This window comes from Capsaspora owczarzaki, assembly GCF_000151315.2.
Source record: "Capsaspora owczarzaki ATCC 30864 unplaced genomic scaffold supercont2.3, whole genome shotgun sequence".
Taxonomy (NCBI): domain Eukaryota; class Filasterea; order Ministeriida; family Capsasporidae; genus Capsaspora; species Capsaspora owczarzaki.
Genome location: NW_011887294.1, coordinates 1,960,581 through 1,975,290, shown reverse-complemented (window position 1 = coordinate 1,975,290; position 14,710 = coordinate 1,960,581). Strand labels below are relative to the sequence as shown.

The window sequence follows — 14,710 nt, the reverse complement described above, 5'->3', positions numbered from 1 at the left end:
AGGGTAGAACGGGCGAAGAGATCGGCTTGATGGCGGTGATGCGCGATCCATTTGCCGACAGTAGATCGCGGAACGTCGAAAATCGCCGCCAGCTGCCTGATAGACGGTTTCGTCTCCTTGGCTCCCGCGCCACCTGGTCCACTGATGTCAGCACATGGTGTAAAGTAGGTTTTCAGCACGGCGGCCTTGAAAAAGCGAGGAGAGTCGGCGTCCTTGGCCTGTCTAGCCTCCCGCAGCAGGTCGAAGGCCCGCTCGTTCCGCGGACTGACGACTCCGCCCGGTGTGCCCAATGGGTTCATCAGATGCTATTTAGTGGATATCCGCAAGGAGGGGGTAGCAGAACAAGACTCAGAGCCACGTATCGATCGTGTCTCTTAGATCAGGGGAAGCAGAAATATAGACGTCTAAATGACTGGAAATGCATTATGTCCCGTAGAAGGAGTGTCCTCTCGAAGTCGTCAAGAATTTGTTGAAGATCGTTAAGGCTCATGTGCTATATTCATGGGGTCAGCGGAAAGATTTGGACCATAGGATGTCGACTTTTAATACACTGATCCATTGGCAATTTGCCGCACTTATTCATCATCCTCACTCTCACTAACATGCAAGCGATGTAACTCATCATCTTCACTCTCACTAATACGCAAGCGATATAACTCATATTGAATCTTGTCGAATTCTATCGAATGTGCCCACGCCGCAACACAATCTGCGACTACTTCCTTGTGTCCCGTACCCATCTTGAAGGATGTTTCAATCCAATCTTCATCGAAAGCAAACTCTTCGACACAAGTCTTAGCTATGTCGAGAACTTCTTGTTTTCGACACGTCCTGTCAATGACCAGCTTTTTCATCAAGCCAAAACGAATCTTATCGCTTCTTTCAGCTATTTTGGCTTTTTTGATCGCTTCATACGATTGGAGCTTTGGCAATTTGGACAGCACTTGAGGAGGCTCCTTGACAGCGATAGAATGGGAAGACGCCTTCGGCTCGGTCCGCATTGCAAGAACCAGGGCGCAAACAGCCATAAATTCGGTGACGGAAAAGAAGTCAGAGCGAGCGATGTTGCATGGGCCGCAGCAGAGAACGAGATTCGTAGGAACATGACCCAGCTTGTTGTTTACACGATCGAGTGAAACGTTAGCTGGCTTGATGCGTCGGGTGCAGTAGGGACAATTGACATTTGTCTTAGCGAGGTCCAAAATGTATTCTGGGCACATGAAGACCCAGTCCTCCCCTGGAGAGGACAAAAGGTTGGATTTTCGATCAGAAGCCATGTGGTTTCGAATTCTCGATCTAATGCGTTTGACTTCGTCGTCGTCGTCGTCATTCTCGTCGTCGTCGTCATCATCATCATTCTGGTTCTCGTCGTTCTCATCGACGTCCTTCTCGTCCTCTTGGCCGCGTGTGTGACGGTTGGGAAACAAGCCAATCATCGGGAAAAAAAAAAAAAAAAAAAAAAAAAAAAAAAAGAATGATAGAGTGAGACTATGCCTAAATCTGACATACTCATAGTCTCGCTTTGCACACTGATCAGTGGCCGACAATTATGAATAAATTACCTTTTTAAAGGGTAGGAAAAATATTGGACAATTCTAACTAAAGTGAATAAATTATTGGTAACTTGTGGGAACAAGGATTTGTAAGCCGTCGGGAAAAACTATGTTCAAACGCTGTTAAATTAGTGAGAAAGAGTATCGATAAATTGTTAAAAGTGTGAGACATTATTGACCAAATCGATTATTTCGGAACCAATCCGGGCCCAGGCCTCGCTAGCACGAGGCCGGAAAGAAGGTTGACTTGGATATTTACTGAGACAGTGTATGTAAGGTGAGACATGGTTCTTTTGCTGCTGCTGGTGGTTGCGGGAGCGTGTGTGTTACGACCTTACCCGGAACATAACCCGTATCACTACTAAAGTATGCTAGAATAGAATGCGGAAGTATCGTGTACTAAGAATATAGTGAAGAATGAGGGGAAGCCTAACTAGGCTGAGCCTAGTTCGTAACAGTGTGTCGCTGCTGCAATGGCTTCTTTGATTTTTCGGCAAACCTTCTTTCAGACTGTCTTGTCTGGAAGGGAAGCGACACCCAACAACACGATTCAATGCTTGAGCTTTCACTGCAGCTCCTTTGGGAGTTGATCCTTCTGGCATGCGCACAACCCCATCCAGTGCATTCGAGGTCCTTTCTTTCGTTCTTCTTTTCACTTTGCACGAACAAAGGTCATTGAATTTACCCATGACAAAAAACCCCTGTCCTTCCTGCTTTCACCAGTCTTGCAAATTCATTTCTTCGTAGTCACAATGGGAGCCAAGCCATCGACGCTGTCCCCTGAAGAGCTGTCTGAGCTGCAGGAGACGACTGGCTGTATGCGCCTCTTTCACACACACCGTCGCGCCGTCACCCTCCTCTTATAGTCGACATTGTTGCCATGACCATTGCAAGCTGCCAACGGACAGTGCGACAATAGAGTCAGAAGGGGTTTCGCATTGGATTCGTGCTGACGGCAGAGTGAGCTGGCATTTACCAGCGCGCTGGGTCGCTCGCCTTCGCCTCGAGCAACGCAACGTTCAATAGTGAAGAGGGAGTGTCAAATAGATGAGGCCAGATGGCACGTTGACCTGTGGGTGGGTGGGAGAGGGAGGCTGGTTTGGACGAGGGTTCGCAATGGTAATGGCTGGGAAGCTCGCCACTTGGTCGTCTCTGCGCCATCCCTGCCGCAGTCCCAATCACTTGGTGGTCGATGGCAACTAATAGAAAAGGAAGGACTTGGGCATGTGCCAACTCGAAGAGTTAGCGCAACAGTCACTCACGTTCATGCACCACTCATTCATTGCTCAATGCAACCACCACTCAACTTACTTGTCCTTGCTTGACATGCTACCAGTCACACCAAATCAAATCAAGCGGTTGTATCACCGATTCAAGAATCTGGACAAGGACAACACGGGCACGCTCAACAGCGACGAGTTTCTTGCCATTCCCGAGCTCGCCATGAACCCGCTCGCCCCGCGAATTATTGCAGTGTTTGACATTGAAAAGGCAGACATGGTCAACTTTGGGCAATTTTTGCGTGTCCTGTCTGTCTTTCAAGCAGACCGATCACGAGAAGACAAAGTTCGCTGTACGTGTCATTTTGTTCGAGCGGTGGTTTTTTTTTGCGTGTTTTTTTTTTGTTGTTGTTGTTGTTGTTCACGCTCGCACACTCACTGGCTTGATGCGCATCACTTCTCTAACAACAACAACCACAACACTAACCCTACCCCAAAAAAACAGTCGCCTTCCGTCTGTATGATGTGGATAATGATGGTTTTGTTTCTCCAGCAGACTTGCATGAAGTCCTCAAGATGCTCGTTGGCGTGCATGTGAGCGAAGACCAACTCCGTCAGATCATTGACAGCACTATTCAAGAAGCTGATACAATTGACCACGACGGCAAGCTGTCCTTCCCAGAGTTTGCAGAGGTGGGTCACACAAATTTTTGCTCGTTAGTTTGTTTCGTTGTTTGTCCTGCCTTGTCATCGACTGTTGCCCGTCCTCGATGCGCACTGACACGCTGTGACATTGTGTTAGGTATTGAAAACGACCGACATGGCCTCAAAGCTGAGCATTGCGTTCTAGTGGGACTGGGACCGACTCGGTGTCTCCAACCAAAGCAATCCATCTTGCTGGTCGTTGCGGCTTTAAAATGTGTAATACAGTTTTTTTGGAATTCTACACTGTACGGTGTCGTACAAGAGTCAAAACAAATGACTAGCTGCTTCGCTCAGTCGTTGGCGAGTCTGTCGAAGCGTGTTCCTCCTTTTCCCGGACGCCCTCCCGGTACAGCTCCACAGAGCGTCGTAATTGAATGATATTGGTGCGGTAATTGTATCGGCAAACCCACCTGCGCGAGGAGATAAAGTCAAGGCAGGCAGACAGCGATGAGAATTATTGAATGACGGGGTTCCAGTCTCGTCAACAGGTAGCCTGAATCACAGCCAATGCAAGGCTACATCTGGCCGAGATCTTTACCATGAAATCATGCCAGCACCAAACCACGACCAGGCTGCTTGCGTGAGCGCTTTGTTAGCATCGCCTATGTGACAGCAAATGGGTCAGTGATTGGACATTTCGACTCGAATTCTAGAACAACAAGGACGAGTAGACAATGCCGCTTAGTCCTCAGACTTACGGGTGCGGACTGTCTGCACGGCGCACACGGTGATCATGGCAGCGAGACCAGTCAACGCCGACTGGCGCGCGCATGGGACGCGAACCCAGTACTCTTGCGTCCAGAAGGGCGGCTGCACAAGGGCAAGAGTTGATTCCATGTGGTCAGATGAAGATGCAGATCAAAAAACAAAAAGAGCGTCCTCGAGCATGGAAACACGCGCGGGGGGGGGGGAAGTGAGATGTGCAACGAGCAACGAACGAGCGACAATGCAGCCACCAAAGCAAAATGTACCGTGGGTCCCATCTGGCCCAGTGCAGGACTCAGATCGGTTCGTGACGAGCCAGGCGTTGCTTCTGCTGCAGGAGCAGGCTGCTGCTGCTGCTGCTGCGGCGACGGCGTTGCAGGTGGCTTTGCATCAGCACTGGACATTTTGGCTCTGGTTGTGGATGTAAGACTGAAGTCGATCAATCTCGTGAACTGTTTGACTGAGAACACAAGCTTCAAACAAATCCTAAATTCTCTTTGATTGGCGGGGGCGGAGGAAGGGGAGGTGTCCCGAAAACAGTGCGAAATCTGGTACTGATACAGTAATCCCATCAGAAAACGCATGCATGCAGCATGCACTCGTCGTTCCGTGTTTAGTATTACGAAATTTCTCGGGAAGCCGAGCTTGCAGAGGTCCTTTTTTGGGAACAGGACAACGCCAAGAACCATGGGTATGAATGGATTTCGCGCCTTTTTTTTTTTCTCTCTCTTCTTCTTCTTTTCATGACACTTTGATCTTGCCTCCCCGCCGCCCACACTTCTAGAGGATTGAATGACCAACGAACACGAATAGCACTATCGGCAATGGGCACTGGGTGTCAAAAGAGCGCGAGGAGTTTGACTTTTCTCAGCAGTATGACGAAATATTGTTCTGATTGATTTTTTGGTTCTTCCCTTTCAGCCGTTTCCCGCGAGGAGTTTCAAGCTCAATGTCGCAAAACCTACAAGGGGATGTTGGAGGGCTCGACTTTGGATCGGCAGCGCTCACTGTATGGGCCTCTACTCAAGAAGGCCTTTCACCCTGGCTTGAAAGGGTTTTCCTTTCTTTGCTCGTTCGACTCTCTCGGTGCACCTTCCCGAACTTTCTGCGAGACTGTTCTGACAGCTATCAACCACACGATGACCAACATGACGAAGTCTCGCGTTTTTGGTTGCGTCGACACGTCGGGCGCCGGCAAAACCAAGATGGCCTTCTCGCCAGCCCTCACCAATCAGGCTCATGTTGTCTACATCCGCCTTGCCGATACTCGCGTAGGCGCACTTCTCCCACCTGTTAGCAAGTTGCGCGATGAGCTGGTATCATTGCACACTCGTCTGATCGAGCGTGTCAGGCAGGATGGCGCGGCGGCATGCGACATCCCCACCGCCAAGCTTGCTCTTGATCTCGTCCGCGAGTTTGTATGCAGCTACTACGATATCTTGATCGAGGCCGATGAAGCTTGCGAGCCGGCGACTATCGAGGAACAGCGTCGACTCTGGGTTGCAATTCTTGAAAATGGCTTTCCGCTCGACCGACTCAGCACGCGAGTTTCTGAGCGGCTCGCAGCGCGACTTTCGCCAAACTTTTCAGGCAACACCCAGACGGCCATGCTCGCTTTAGAAACCAAGCTCCGCGAACGCATCTCTCGGCTCGGCGTTGATGGCAGCCAAGCGCCACTGATCCTCTTCATGGACGAGCTCAATGCTGCCAAAGATATCTGTCCAGGTTTGTGGTTTCACATGGACGAGCTCAAGAACGGTTCGCACAAGCACCGATTGTACGAGCTGTCACCCAGTTCAAGCTCTCCTGACACCAACAAGCAGCAACCATCTGATCTCTACTACGCCATCCGTCTCGTTCTCTCTGAAGTAGCCACGCGCGCTGTTGGCGCTGTGTATGCCGGCACACACCTCTGGTTGCACGACGATCTTCGCCTTGGTAACTCGATCAGCCCGCTCAACTCGCAGCTGTTCAAATGGCGCGAATTCCACGCCATGCGACCCAGCGACATGCTTGATTTTCTCGGTCTGTACTTTGACGGCATTCCCGTTCCGAGCCATGCGAGCCAAGAACGTGATGTCTGTCTCGCGGCACTTACCCCGCTTCAAGGCCGTCCGCACTTTTTCTTCATGACCTTCTTAGACGTCTTCCTTGATCATGTGAAGAACGCCAACAACACCGAGGAGATGGTCGCAATGATTCGTGAGACTGCCAGAAAGGCTGCAACTTCGGTCTCTTCTCAGGTGCGCGATCGGGTCCGTACTGACTGGCGCAAGCACACACAAACACCGAGCCCTTTCGTGCCCACAAGCATCGCAGCCAACGTTCGTCAAATGTATCTGTGCGCTCGTTTATCCAACGGCGTGCTGCCATTCACCGCGCCTCAGCTTGCCGACATGCTGTCTGTCGGTGTCCTCTTCTTTGGCTCTGATCAATCTTCATACAACTTGCGCGCTGAGCCTTTGACTTTCCAAACTCTTCTAGAGGAAGGCGACGCCGCCTTGCAGTGTGAGGACTTTACTACTCTGATCGATCGCGCTCCCACTTCTCTTGGTGAAAGGACCGAGTTGAAGGTCGCTTGGCATTTTGTTCGCCAAGTGGTGCTCGCTGGCGCTCGAGAAGTTCTGATGTTCGAGGCTGTCAAAGAACTCCTTCCTCGAGGGTATGCTCTTCCTGGCGCCGTGTCCCGGATCATACTCACCGCCTCGACAGCCGTCGCTTCTCCACTGTCCGCGACCACCGTCGACGAAATCCGCGCCTCAAACCATGTGTTGCATACTCTCCCACAACCTTTTGGCCCCGATATCATTGTTCCCGGTCAAACGTATGATTCGAATAGCATACTCGCCATTCAGTGCAAGAGCGGTACAGCCAATGGTGGTGATGCTTCGGTTACGCCTGGTTGGATCTATGCTGCTCGCGACAGTGCCACTCGATCCAGTTTCCATCGGACCGCTTTACGTGGATCGGTTCGCCCAGACCGGGCCGCGTTCGCTCCACTCTTCCGCGAGGAGGTCAGCAGCGGGGTGCGCCGCGACGCTCGATGGGTGCGCTGCGTGTACACGCTAGGACGTTTCTCCGACCAGCTGGTGCAGCGAATCAACGCGTGGAATCGTGCATGTGCTTCCGCTGCCCCTTTTTCTTGCATCCTGCTCCTTCAAGGCAACGACGAAAACGCGCCGAGCGTCAACAGCTTGGTTTCGGACGACGACCTCAAGTTCCTCACAATCGACCAGGTCGATGCAGTTTGTTCCGGGAACCCCGCGGCGGCGCCACAAGAAGACTTGAGAGCAGCAAATGCCCGGCTTGTCCAAGAAGTTCTACAATTGCGGGCCAGAAATGTCTCGTACACCACCAATGCTCGATTTTCACTCGCTCAGTTGCAACGGCTGGCTCCGTCACTTGGTTTTGATGATGCTGTGCTTGAAAGGACATCACAGTCCATTTTGCGATGGCCTCAGCTCGGAGCGATTGCTGCTGTTGATTTGCGTCAGGCAATCCGCCTGACTGGTACCCCCGTCGAGTTTCCCCTCGAGGTTCAATTCGTTCTGCAGTGTTGTCTGGCGTGCCCAATGTGCAACAAGGACCCTTGTGAGTGTGTGTTGCCGTGATTCTGCCTGCCGCTTTGCCTGTTACACTCCGACCGTCACTGTCTTGTCTAGTCGTCAATACGTTCCATTCTCTACCTCTGGTCGTAGCAGCGCCATTTGACACTGTTGTTGCAATTTCACAAGACTATATTCCAAGCACCTGGCGGGGGTGATCGGGATGGGGATAGGAAAAAGGGATTCGGGGGGAAGCTAAGGTCGAAAAAAGAAGAGAAAAAGGTCGAAAAAATTTGGGCCAGTGTCACTCTGGCGCTTTGAGTTGAGAATTCCCGTGCCTCTGCTTTCAGACTCCATTATCGTGTTTCCTTGTGTTGGGTGTTCTACGTGCGTGTGGTGGTGGTTGACCATTCGCGTTTGTTGTTGCTTAGACACTTCGCACTTCACAACCAAAATGAACTCACCATTCAACAGCGCCGCGCTGATGATGTTCTTTGCCGATGGGTTGATTGTGAGCAATGCTCACGGCAATCACTTCCCAGACCAGGAGTCTTGCAGATGTGCGACACTGCATCGCTCGTTCCTTGTTGTAACCAAGCGGCATAATCGTCTCAATTTCCCATTCCAACATCCAGTCCTTTTTTTATTGTTTTCGTTTTTTTTTTTTTTTTTGCTTTTTTGGCTTTTTGTCGCTTCTTTTTGGTGGTAACTTTGGCCTCCATCTCGCCCCATCTCCATCCCGGATCCCACCCCCTATCGCATCCCCCACTCTGCTATTGTCTTTGTCGAGCTCGTCGCTGTCGGCTGGCCTGCACTGTCTGTCTCCCTTCTTGCGTGTTTTTCGTCGATTTTTTTTTTCCTTTTTTTTTTTCTTTTTCTCGTGCGCGCGCGCGTCCTGCTCTTACGAATCGTCACAGCAGCAGCCGTGCGTGTTCAAGAGCGTTCAGCCTTCTCGTTGAGACCCTCTCACTAGCAGAGCGTGTGCACCCGGCTCTCTGCGTGTCTTCCCCGTCGCAGCCTATCCGCTCGATTGGTTTTGCGATTGTTGTTGCTGTTGTGACTGAGTGGGTGCGAGCAACCTGGGAAAACGGGTGCTCCTCGTTGCTGCCTCGCCCGAGCTCTGTGGGTGGTTGGCGTCGCTTGATGCCAATGCTCATGGCTTGAAGATCCGCTCGCCAACGCCTGCCCCTCGACGCGCTCCTGCAACGTGCCCTGGTTCAGCAGCTTGGTTGTTGTTGCTTTTTTTTTTTTTTTTTTTTTTGGTTGGTTCCTTCTGCTTGGCTTGCTGAATGGCTTGAGACTGGGATCTCGCTGTCCACCTTCCGTCTTCCCTAGCGCACAGCAACTGCTTTGTGTTTCCAAGAGCCTTCCATGCGCCTGCTTCAGCTACGCGAGGGAGCGAGAGGACGACGTGATTCGCAGGAGTAGAGAAAATCGTCCAACTTTTTTTTTTTGTTTTTTTCTGGTCGTGCTGTCTGCTGGTTTTTCCTCTGCCGGTCTGGCTGTCATATTCCACGCTCTCTGAGCTTTCTCGCGCGCTTCCTCTCTGCCACTGTCTCCATCGCATTGCCATGCCGTGCCAGGCGCCTCTCCTCCTCGATCATCACAACAACCAAAAAGAATAAGCAACGTTTCGGTTTTTTATTTTTATTTTATTTTTTTATATTTTGCTTTTTTTGATTGCTGATTTGAGCGTTCTGGTCGGCCGCAGCAGCTCGACAGACAGCGTTTGTGGGGCCTCTCTGTGTACATCCTTGGTGTGTGCATGCTGCGTCTCTTCTGACGTTGTGCGTCGCTCGTTTCCAGTCGCAGTTCGAACACGATTGTGATTGTCAAGTTTTTATGATTTTTTTTAAAATTCGAGCAAACCAAACGAAAAAAAAAAAAAAAAAAAAAAAAAAAAAAAAAGTTCGAGCAAAAAAACTGTTGTTGATCAGCAAAACAACCGACTGCAAAAACGAGCGTCGTCTGTGTCCCATGAGCGTGTGTGTCTGTGTGCGTTTTGGCCAATCCATCCCACGATGCACCCCAGCTGTGCTGAATTGCTTGTGTGGGGTGGCATGGTGATGGGCGCGGAGCCTGTTCAAACGCGAAGAACAAACGACAAAGTTGTTAGCGACTGATGCTCGCCACGCTTCGCAGACACAAGGCCATCCGCCCACGGATGCTTGCTGTTTTGTGGATGAAAGATCGTGGTCGCCGTGCACCGGGGGGGGAGCGACGAAGAAGCAGCAGTCAAGCAGCAGCAACCGAGTCGAAGCGAGTTCTGTGAAGCGCCGTCTGGCCTCGTATTCACGCCTCTCTTACTCTTGGCTTGTTTGCACTCACACTTTGACTTGGTCCCCATCCCTCTCAAACTCACTGCCGCTCTCTTTTGCAAGCGCAGCGAACGTCAACCTATAAAAAGGCATTATTTTGGAAGGTGGTTTTTTTTTTTTTTTGTTTTGGGTTTTTTTTTTTTTCCCGCGATTACGCTCTTCTTCTTTGTTGGAAGCAGGGAGGAGGATGGACAACATTCACTCTTATGCTGTATTAGGCGAGGAGGAGCGCGCATCACGCTTCCTCAATCACAGTTTGAGCGGTTCTGAGGGTCTCAGCCACCTCTTCCAAATTAGTCAAACTTCCAGCTCTCACTGATCTGCACTTGAAAACCAACCTCTGCACCAAACACTCACCGATTTGTGTCCTGATCATCATCCACAGACATTGTTGTTCCCTTGACATGCGGCTGTGCGACGTGACAGTTGCGCTGCGCACGCTCGCGCGCATCACTGCGAACGCGCTCAAGGCCAAAAACAGCAAGGCGCCCACTAGTGTGATTCGGTAGGGGCTTTTTGTCTTGACTTTGGTGAACATGCAACAGGCGTTATCCACGTTCCTAACATTCCTGACTTGCCCCCTTTTTTTTTTTTCCCCCTTGCTCTTGATCCCGCTGTATTGCTCAGAACGGTCGCGGGCGACGTCTTTCGTGCCATCGAAGCGGAATGGGAGCGCATGGTGAGCACAGTGGGCAACGGACTGCCCGATTCACAAGCGCTGCGCAAGCAAAAGCTGCTTGCAAGCGGCGCTGAAGTGCGCCAGCTCATTGGACGAATCGTGTCCGTGCTGAACGCCACGAACAACGAGTTTAACGCCACCGTGTATGACTCGTTCGTGGCCGCCACAGAAGGCCTGGCCCGATTCATGGCCGACCATTTTGTTGAAGCCATGAACTCGATGCTCGAGCCGCTGTCAAAAGCAGCGCAGCAATGTCACACGGACGTGCAGGCCGTGCGCAACGCCGGCAAAGCAAACGATGTGCTGAGCGCATTCAACACGGCAACGCGCTCGATTGCCAGTTTTGCCGAAACGGTGAGTCTGCTCAAGGGCAGCTTCCCGCCGCTTGACTCTGAGTTCTACTCCTTCCTCGGCGACGGCTTCAACTTTTTAAACACGATGAATTCCCGCCTGGCCGAAGATGTGAACGCCTTCTTGCGGCTTCCGCAGGCGCCGACCGCACCGCCGCACACGCTGCCGCACGGCAAGCTCGCGACGGAAATCCTCGCCCTTGTGCGCGACATTGTGGACGCCGTCTCACTCGAAAGTCAGTCCATTTCTGGCGCATCCACCTTGGCCTGCTACAGCAAAACCTTGTCGTCCATCCTGCATGCCGAAGAGCTGCGCACGCAGATGCATGCCAGCGAAGTGCAGGACGTGCGCGACTCTGGCGCCAACGCGCGTCTTGTTCAGCTCAAGTCCGAGCACAGTCTGGCAGTGCCGCCTTCGATTTCGTCATTAGCGTCTGTCGCGGACGACGTGAACGTGTCGTTGCAAAACATTTCGTTTGCTGCCTCCCAGTACGACCCAAACACACTCAAATCGGTCGTCGAGTCGGCCCAGCCGCAGGTTGGTGCTTGCGTGCGTTCCATCGCAACGGCGTTCGACGAAGAGATCAAGCGGCTCCAAACAGACGTCTCAACGCATCAGACACAGCTGGATGCGGCGCTAGAGCAGGTCAGATCGGCCCCGGGCGACAAGGACGCCACCAGCCAGCTCGTCAAGGCTGCGTCCTCCTTGCAGCTTGCCGTCGCTCCCGTGGGCAAGCATTTGTACGAAGGTGTGGCTTCGCCGCAACTCGGACAGCTCGAAGCGCAATTGCAGTCGGCCACCAAGCGCGTCAACGATCACGCAGGGGGCGAAAACCAAGCAGAGCTCGAACAGGCGGCCGCGCAGGTTGCCGCCCTCGCCCGCCAAACGGCTACTCTGAAAGAGCAGCTGCTCGAGTTGCCGCCCTCGCCCGCCAAACGGCTACTCTGAAAGAGCAGCTGCTCGAGCAGAGCAAAAAGCAAGTCGGAGACGTCGTGCTGCAGACCAAAAACGAGCTCATTCAGAGTGTCAACAAGGTTTTGGAAGCTCCCGGCAACGACGAGCTTGCCGAAGAGCTGTACATGGCCTGTGACTCGCTCGAAGAAGCAGTCGACGAAGCGCTTGGTCGGATTGTCCCGATTCCCAAATCGGCGGAAACTGTTCTTGACGATTCGGTATGTTGTGGCACCCTTCTGTTCTCGTGGTTGCTGTCGTGTGGTGTAGTGGCTGGTTGTCATGTTGTTTGCTGACGATTTGTTTTGTTTTGTTTGTTTTTTTATGCGCAACCGACAGCACGAGGAAGGCTGGAAACGACTGGACGAAATTCAGTCAAAACAAGACATGGAGTCGTTCTCAAAACTGGTCTCGACGCCGGTCGAGGCCGTTGTCAACACCTACGCCACCATTCGCAAGAGCAATAACGGTGGCGCGCGCTCCAAGCTCCCGATGGGCGATAACAAGACCAACGCCGCGGCGTTTGAGGGCACGGTGCCTGAAATCGTGCAGGACTTTGAGGAGGCCATCAAGCGCAACACGGCGGCAGCCATCCCCGACTTTTTGCGGACTCGAACGGACACTGCCGTTGAAAAGGCGCTTGCCGCACCCAAGACCATCCGCGGCAAGTCGAACAATAGCAAAAACCCCGATCCAGCCGCAGCCGGGCTCAACGTCTCTGTGGATCAAAACAGTCAAGTCGTCGTTGAGCTTGGTCAATTTGGCGAAGAGCGCGTTGTTAGTGGCACGCTCGAGCAGTTGATTGTGCGATTGACCGATCCTGAAAAGATTGGTAAGCGAGATGGTGTTGACTCGTCGAATTCTGTTCTCGGGGGTGTGTTTGGTCATTTTTCGCTCACCGGTTTGCCCATCTCGTGTCTAGACATGTTGTTTACAAACGCGTTCATCATGACCTGCAACAACATTGTCTCCCCCGAGCAACTGATTGACAAAATGACTGATCGCTATCGCCGGCCGCCAGAAGCCAAAAAGTACCCCATCATGGAGCGTACTTGCATCATTCTGTAAGACCTGCACGCTTTTCGGTTGTTTTGTTTGTTTGTATGCAATCGTTGTCACTCATTCGCTTGTGATGTGACTGGTTTTTTTTTTTTTTGTTTGTTTGTTTGTTTGTTTGTTTGTTTGTTTGTTTGTTTGTTTTTTTCCTGTCGCGCAGCAAAAAGTGGATTGATGAGCATCTCGATACCGCCAGTCCCACGTATTCTCGAGTCAAAGAAAAGCTCACTGCTTTTATTTTGTCGATGGACACGTCCAAGGGCGAATATTTGCAAAAGATTCTTCAGCGAGCACTGCTCAAGAAGGAGAGCGATTCGAGCGAAAAACGCCCGTCGCTGCGATCAACCACTGGCAAGCCTCGACGCAACACGACTGGTGCATTCAAGGTGCGTATTGCCCGCTTTTACTGGGGCTTGCCCTTGTTCCCTGTTGCGCATCACTCACGTCTTTTGCGTTGTCTCGCTTGAGCAGCTCCTCGGAATTTCGACCTTGCTCCACTCAGATAGCTACGATATTGCTTGCCAGCTTGCCTCCGTCAATGCTGACTTGTTCAAGGCGATTAAGGTGAGGCGTGGGGGTTGCATTCGTTGCGCTCGTCTGAACGTTTCTAATCTAATCTCTGACATTTGTTTCTTGTCTCACTCCAGCTCGGAGAGCTCCGAAAACTCGCGTGGATGTCGAGCGAGAAACAAACCAAGTCGCCCAATGTGTTGGCCATGATTCGCATGTTCAACCTTGTGGCTGTCTGGGTGGCCGCGTCCATTCTCGAAGAAAAGAAACTCAAGCGTCGCGTCAAGATGATTAGCAAAATGGTCGTGATTGCCTCATTCCTGCGGCAGCTCGGCGATTTCCAGGGCACGATGAGTATTCTGGCCGGATTGTCCATGGCCTCAGTCAAGCGACTGACCTGGACGTTCCGCCTCATGTCAAAGCGTCACACCAAGGTATGTCGGGAATTTTTGTTTGTTTGTTTGTTTGTCTGTTTGTTTGTTTGTTTGTTTGGTCTTGCCGTTTTTTGTTTGTTTGTTTCTTGCCTGACGCGATGCATCTCACATTCTCTCCTCGTCGATGCGTTGCTCGTTGATGCAATCAAACCACGCAGCGTCTTGAAGAGCTGGAGCTGGAGATGCAGGCTGAAAAGTCTTACTCTCGCTACCGCGCGGCATTGAATTCCACCAAAAATTCGGTTATTCCATTCCTGTAAGGCGCAATCTCTGTGTCTCCATGCGCTCGCACAATGTGGAATGACCCTCTCTCACTTGATCTGAAATCAACAATGTGCGCTCCCACCATCCAAATCACAGCGCGGTCTTTTTGAGCGATTTGGCTTTCATTGACGAAGGCAACCCCGATTTCCTTGGCGAGCGTGTCAACTTCGCCAAGCAGTACCTGATTTACGACCTGTTCTTCTCGTTTGAAAACTACCAACGTCGGGCCGCGTACGAGACGTCCATGTCAAACTTCAACCTCCTCCAAAGCATTGGTGCGGCCAACAAGAGCGTTTCAGAGCAAGGCCTGTATGAATTCTCACTCCAGGTTGAGCCGCGCAACGCCAAACGAAACGAGATTCGATAAAACACAAACTTTTGGTGAAAGTGTTGAGGTTGTAGTTTAGTGTGCTGCTAAT

General features: G+C 51.7%; 5 protein-coding genes across 5 annotated transcripts; 3 read left to right on the top strand and 2 right to left on the bottom strand.

The window, feature by feature from the left end:
- Nucleotides 1-483: 483 nt before the first annotated feature.
- Nucleotides 484-1,440, bottom strand: CAOG_02622 (hypothetical protein). The gene has a single exon (XM_004349322.2). It carries the CDS (start codon nucleotides 1,434-1,436, stop codon nucleotides 576-578), a length of 861 nt encoding a protein of 286 aa, XP_004349372.1. The 5' UTR covers nucleotides 1,437-1,440; the 3' UTR covers nucleotides 484-575.
- An 840-nt stretch (nucleotides 1,441-2,280) lies between these two features.
- CAOG_02621 (calcium-binding protein p22) lies at nucleotides 2,281-3,717 on the top strand. Its single transcript, XM_004349321.2, has 4 exons — nucleotides 2,281-2,369; nucleotides 2,890-3,126; nucleotides 3,279-3,466; nucleotides 3,576-3,717. The coding sequence occupies exons 1-4, from the start codon at nucleotides 2,306-2,308 to the stop codon at nucleotides 3,621-3,623; spliced, it is 537 nt and encodes a 178-aa protein (XP_004349371.2). The 5' UTR covers nucleotides 2,281-2,305; the 3' UTR covers nucleotides 3,624-3,717.
- On the bottom strand, nucleotides 3,675-4,631 carry CAOG_02620 (hypothetical protein). The gene is made up of 4 exons (XM_004349320.2): nucleotides 4,450-4,631; nucleotides 4,177-4,288; nucleotides 4,017-4,080; nucleotides 3,675-3,888 (listed from the first exon to the last, which is right to left on the bottom strand). Exons 1-4 carry the CDS (start codon nucleotides 4,585-4,587, stop codon nucleotides 3,756-3,758), a joined length of 447 nt encoding a protein of 148 aa, XP_004349370.1. The 5' UTR covers nucleotides 4,588-4,631; the 3' UTR covers nucleotides 3,675-3,755.
- A 700-nt stretch (nucleotides 4,632-5,331) lies between these two features.
- CAOG_02619 (hypothetical protein) lies at nucleotides 5,332-7,794 on the top strand (the record flags this gene model as incomplete). Its single annotated transcript, XM_004349319.1, has 1 exon — nucleotides 5,332-7,794. One exon carries the CDS (start codon nucleotides 5,332-5,334, stop codon nucleotides 7,792-7,794), a length of 2,463 nt encoding a protein of 820 aa, XP_004349369.1.
- Nucleotides 7,795-10,450: 2,656 nt separating this feature from the next.
- On the top strand, nucleotides 10,451-14,658 carry CAOG_02618 (hypothetical protein; the record flags this gene model as incomplete). Its single annotated transcript, XM_004349318.2, has 10 exons — nucleotides 10,451-10,551; nucleotides 10,674-11,990; nucleotides 12,101-12,248; nucleotides 12,367-12,859; nucleotides 12,950-13,091; nucleotides 13,244-13,469; nucleotides 13,555-13,647; nucleotides 13,731-14,027; nucleotides 14,186-14,283; nucleotides 14,388-14,658. 10 exons carry the CDS (start codon nucleotides 10,451-10,453, stop codon nucleotides 14,656-14,658), a joined length of 3,186 nt encoding a protein of 1,061 aa, XP_004349368.2.
- Nucleotides 14,659-14,710: the final 52 nt, after the last annotated feature.

Bases quoted from the DNA above. Each gene is read 5' to 3' on its own strand.
- CAOG_02622 (XM_004349322.2), bottom strand. From the start codon at position 1,436: ATGATTGGCTTGTTTCCCAACCGTCACACACGCGGCCAAGAGGACGAG.
- CAOG_02621 (XM_004349321.2), top strand. From the start codon at position 2,306: ATGGGAGCCAAGCCATCGACGCTGTCCCCTGAAGAGCTGTCTGAGCTG. The intron at 2,370-2,889 runs GTATGCGCCTCT...ACATGCTACCAG, and splicing joins GCTGCAGGAGACGACTGGCT to TCACACCAAATCAAATCAAG. The intron at 3,127-3,278 runs GTACGTGTCATT...CCAAAAAAACAG, and splicing joins ACGAGAAGACAAAGTTCGCT to TCGCCTTCCGTCTGTATGAT.
- CAOG_02620 (XM_004349320.2), bottom strand. From the start codon at position 4,587: ATGTCCAGTGCTGATGCAAAGCCACCTGCAACGCCGTCGCCGCAGCAG. The intron at 4,289-4,449 runs GTACATTTTGCT...GCCCTTGTGCAG, and splicing joins TGGGCCAGATGGGACCCACG to CCGCCCTTCTGGACGCAAGA. The intron at 4,081-4,176 runs GTAAGTCTGAGG...GCTGTCACATAG, and splicing joins CGTGCAGACAGTCCGCACCC to GCGATGCTAACAAAGCGCTC.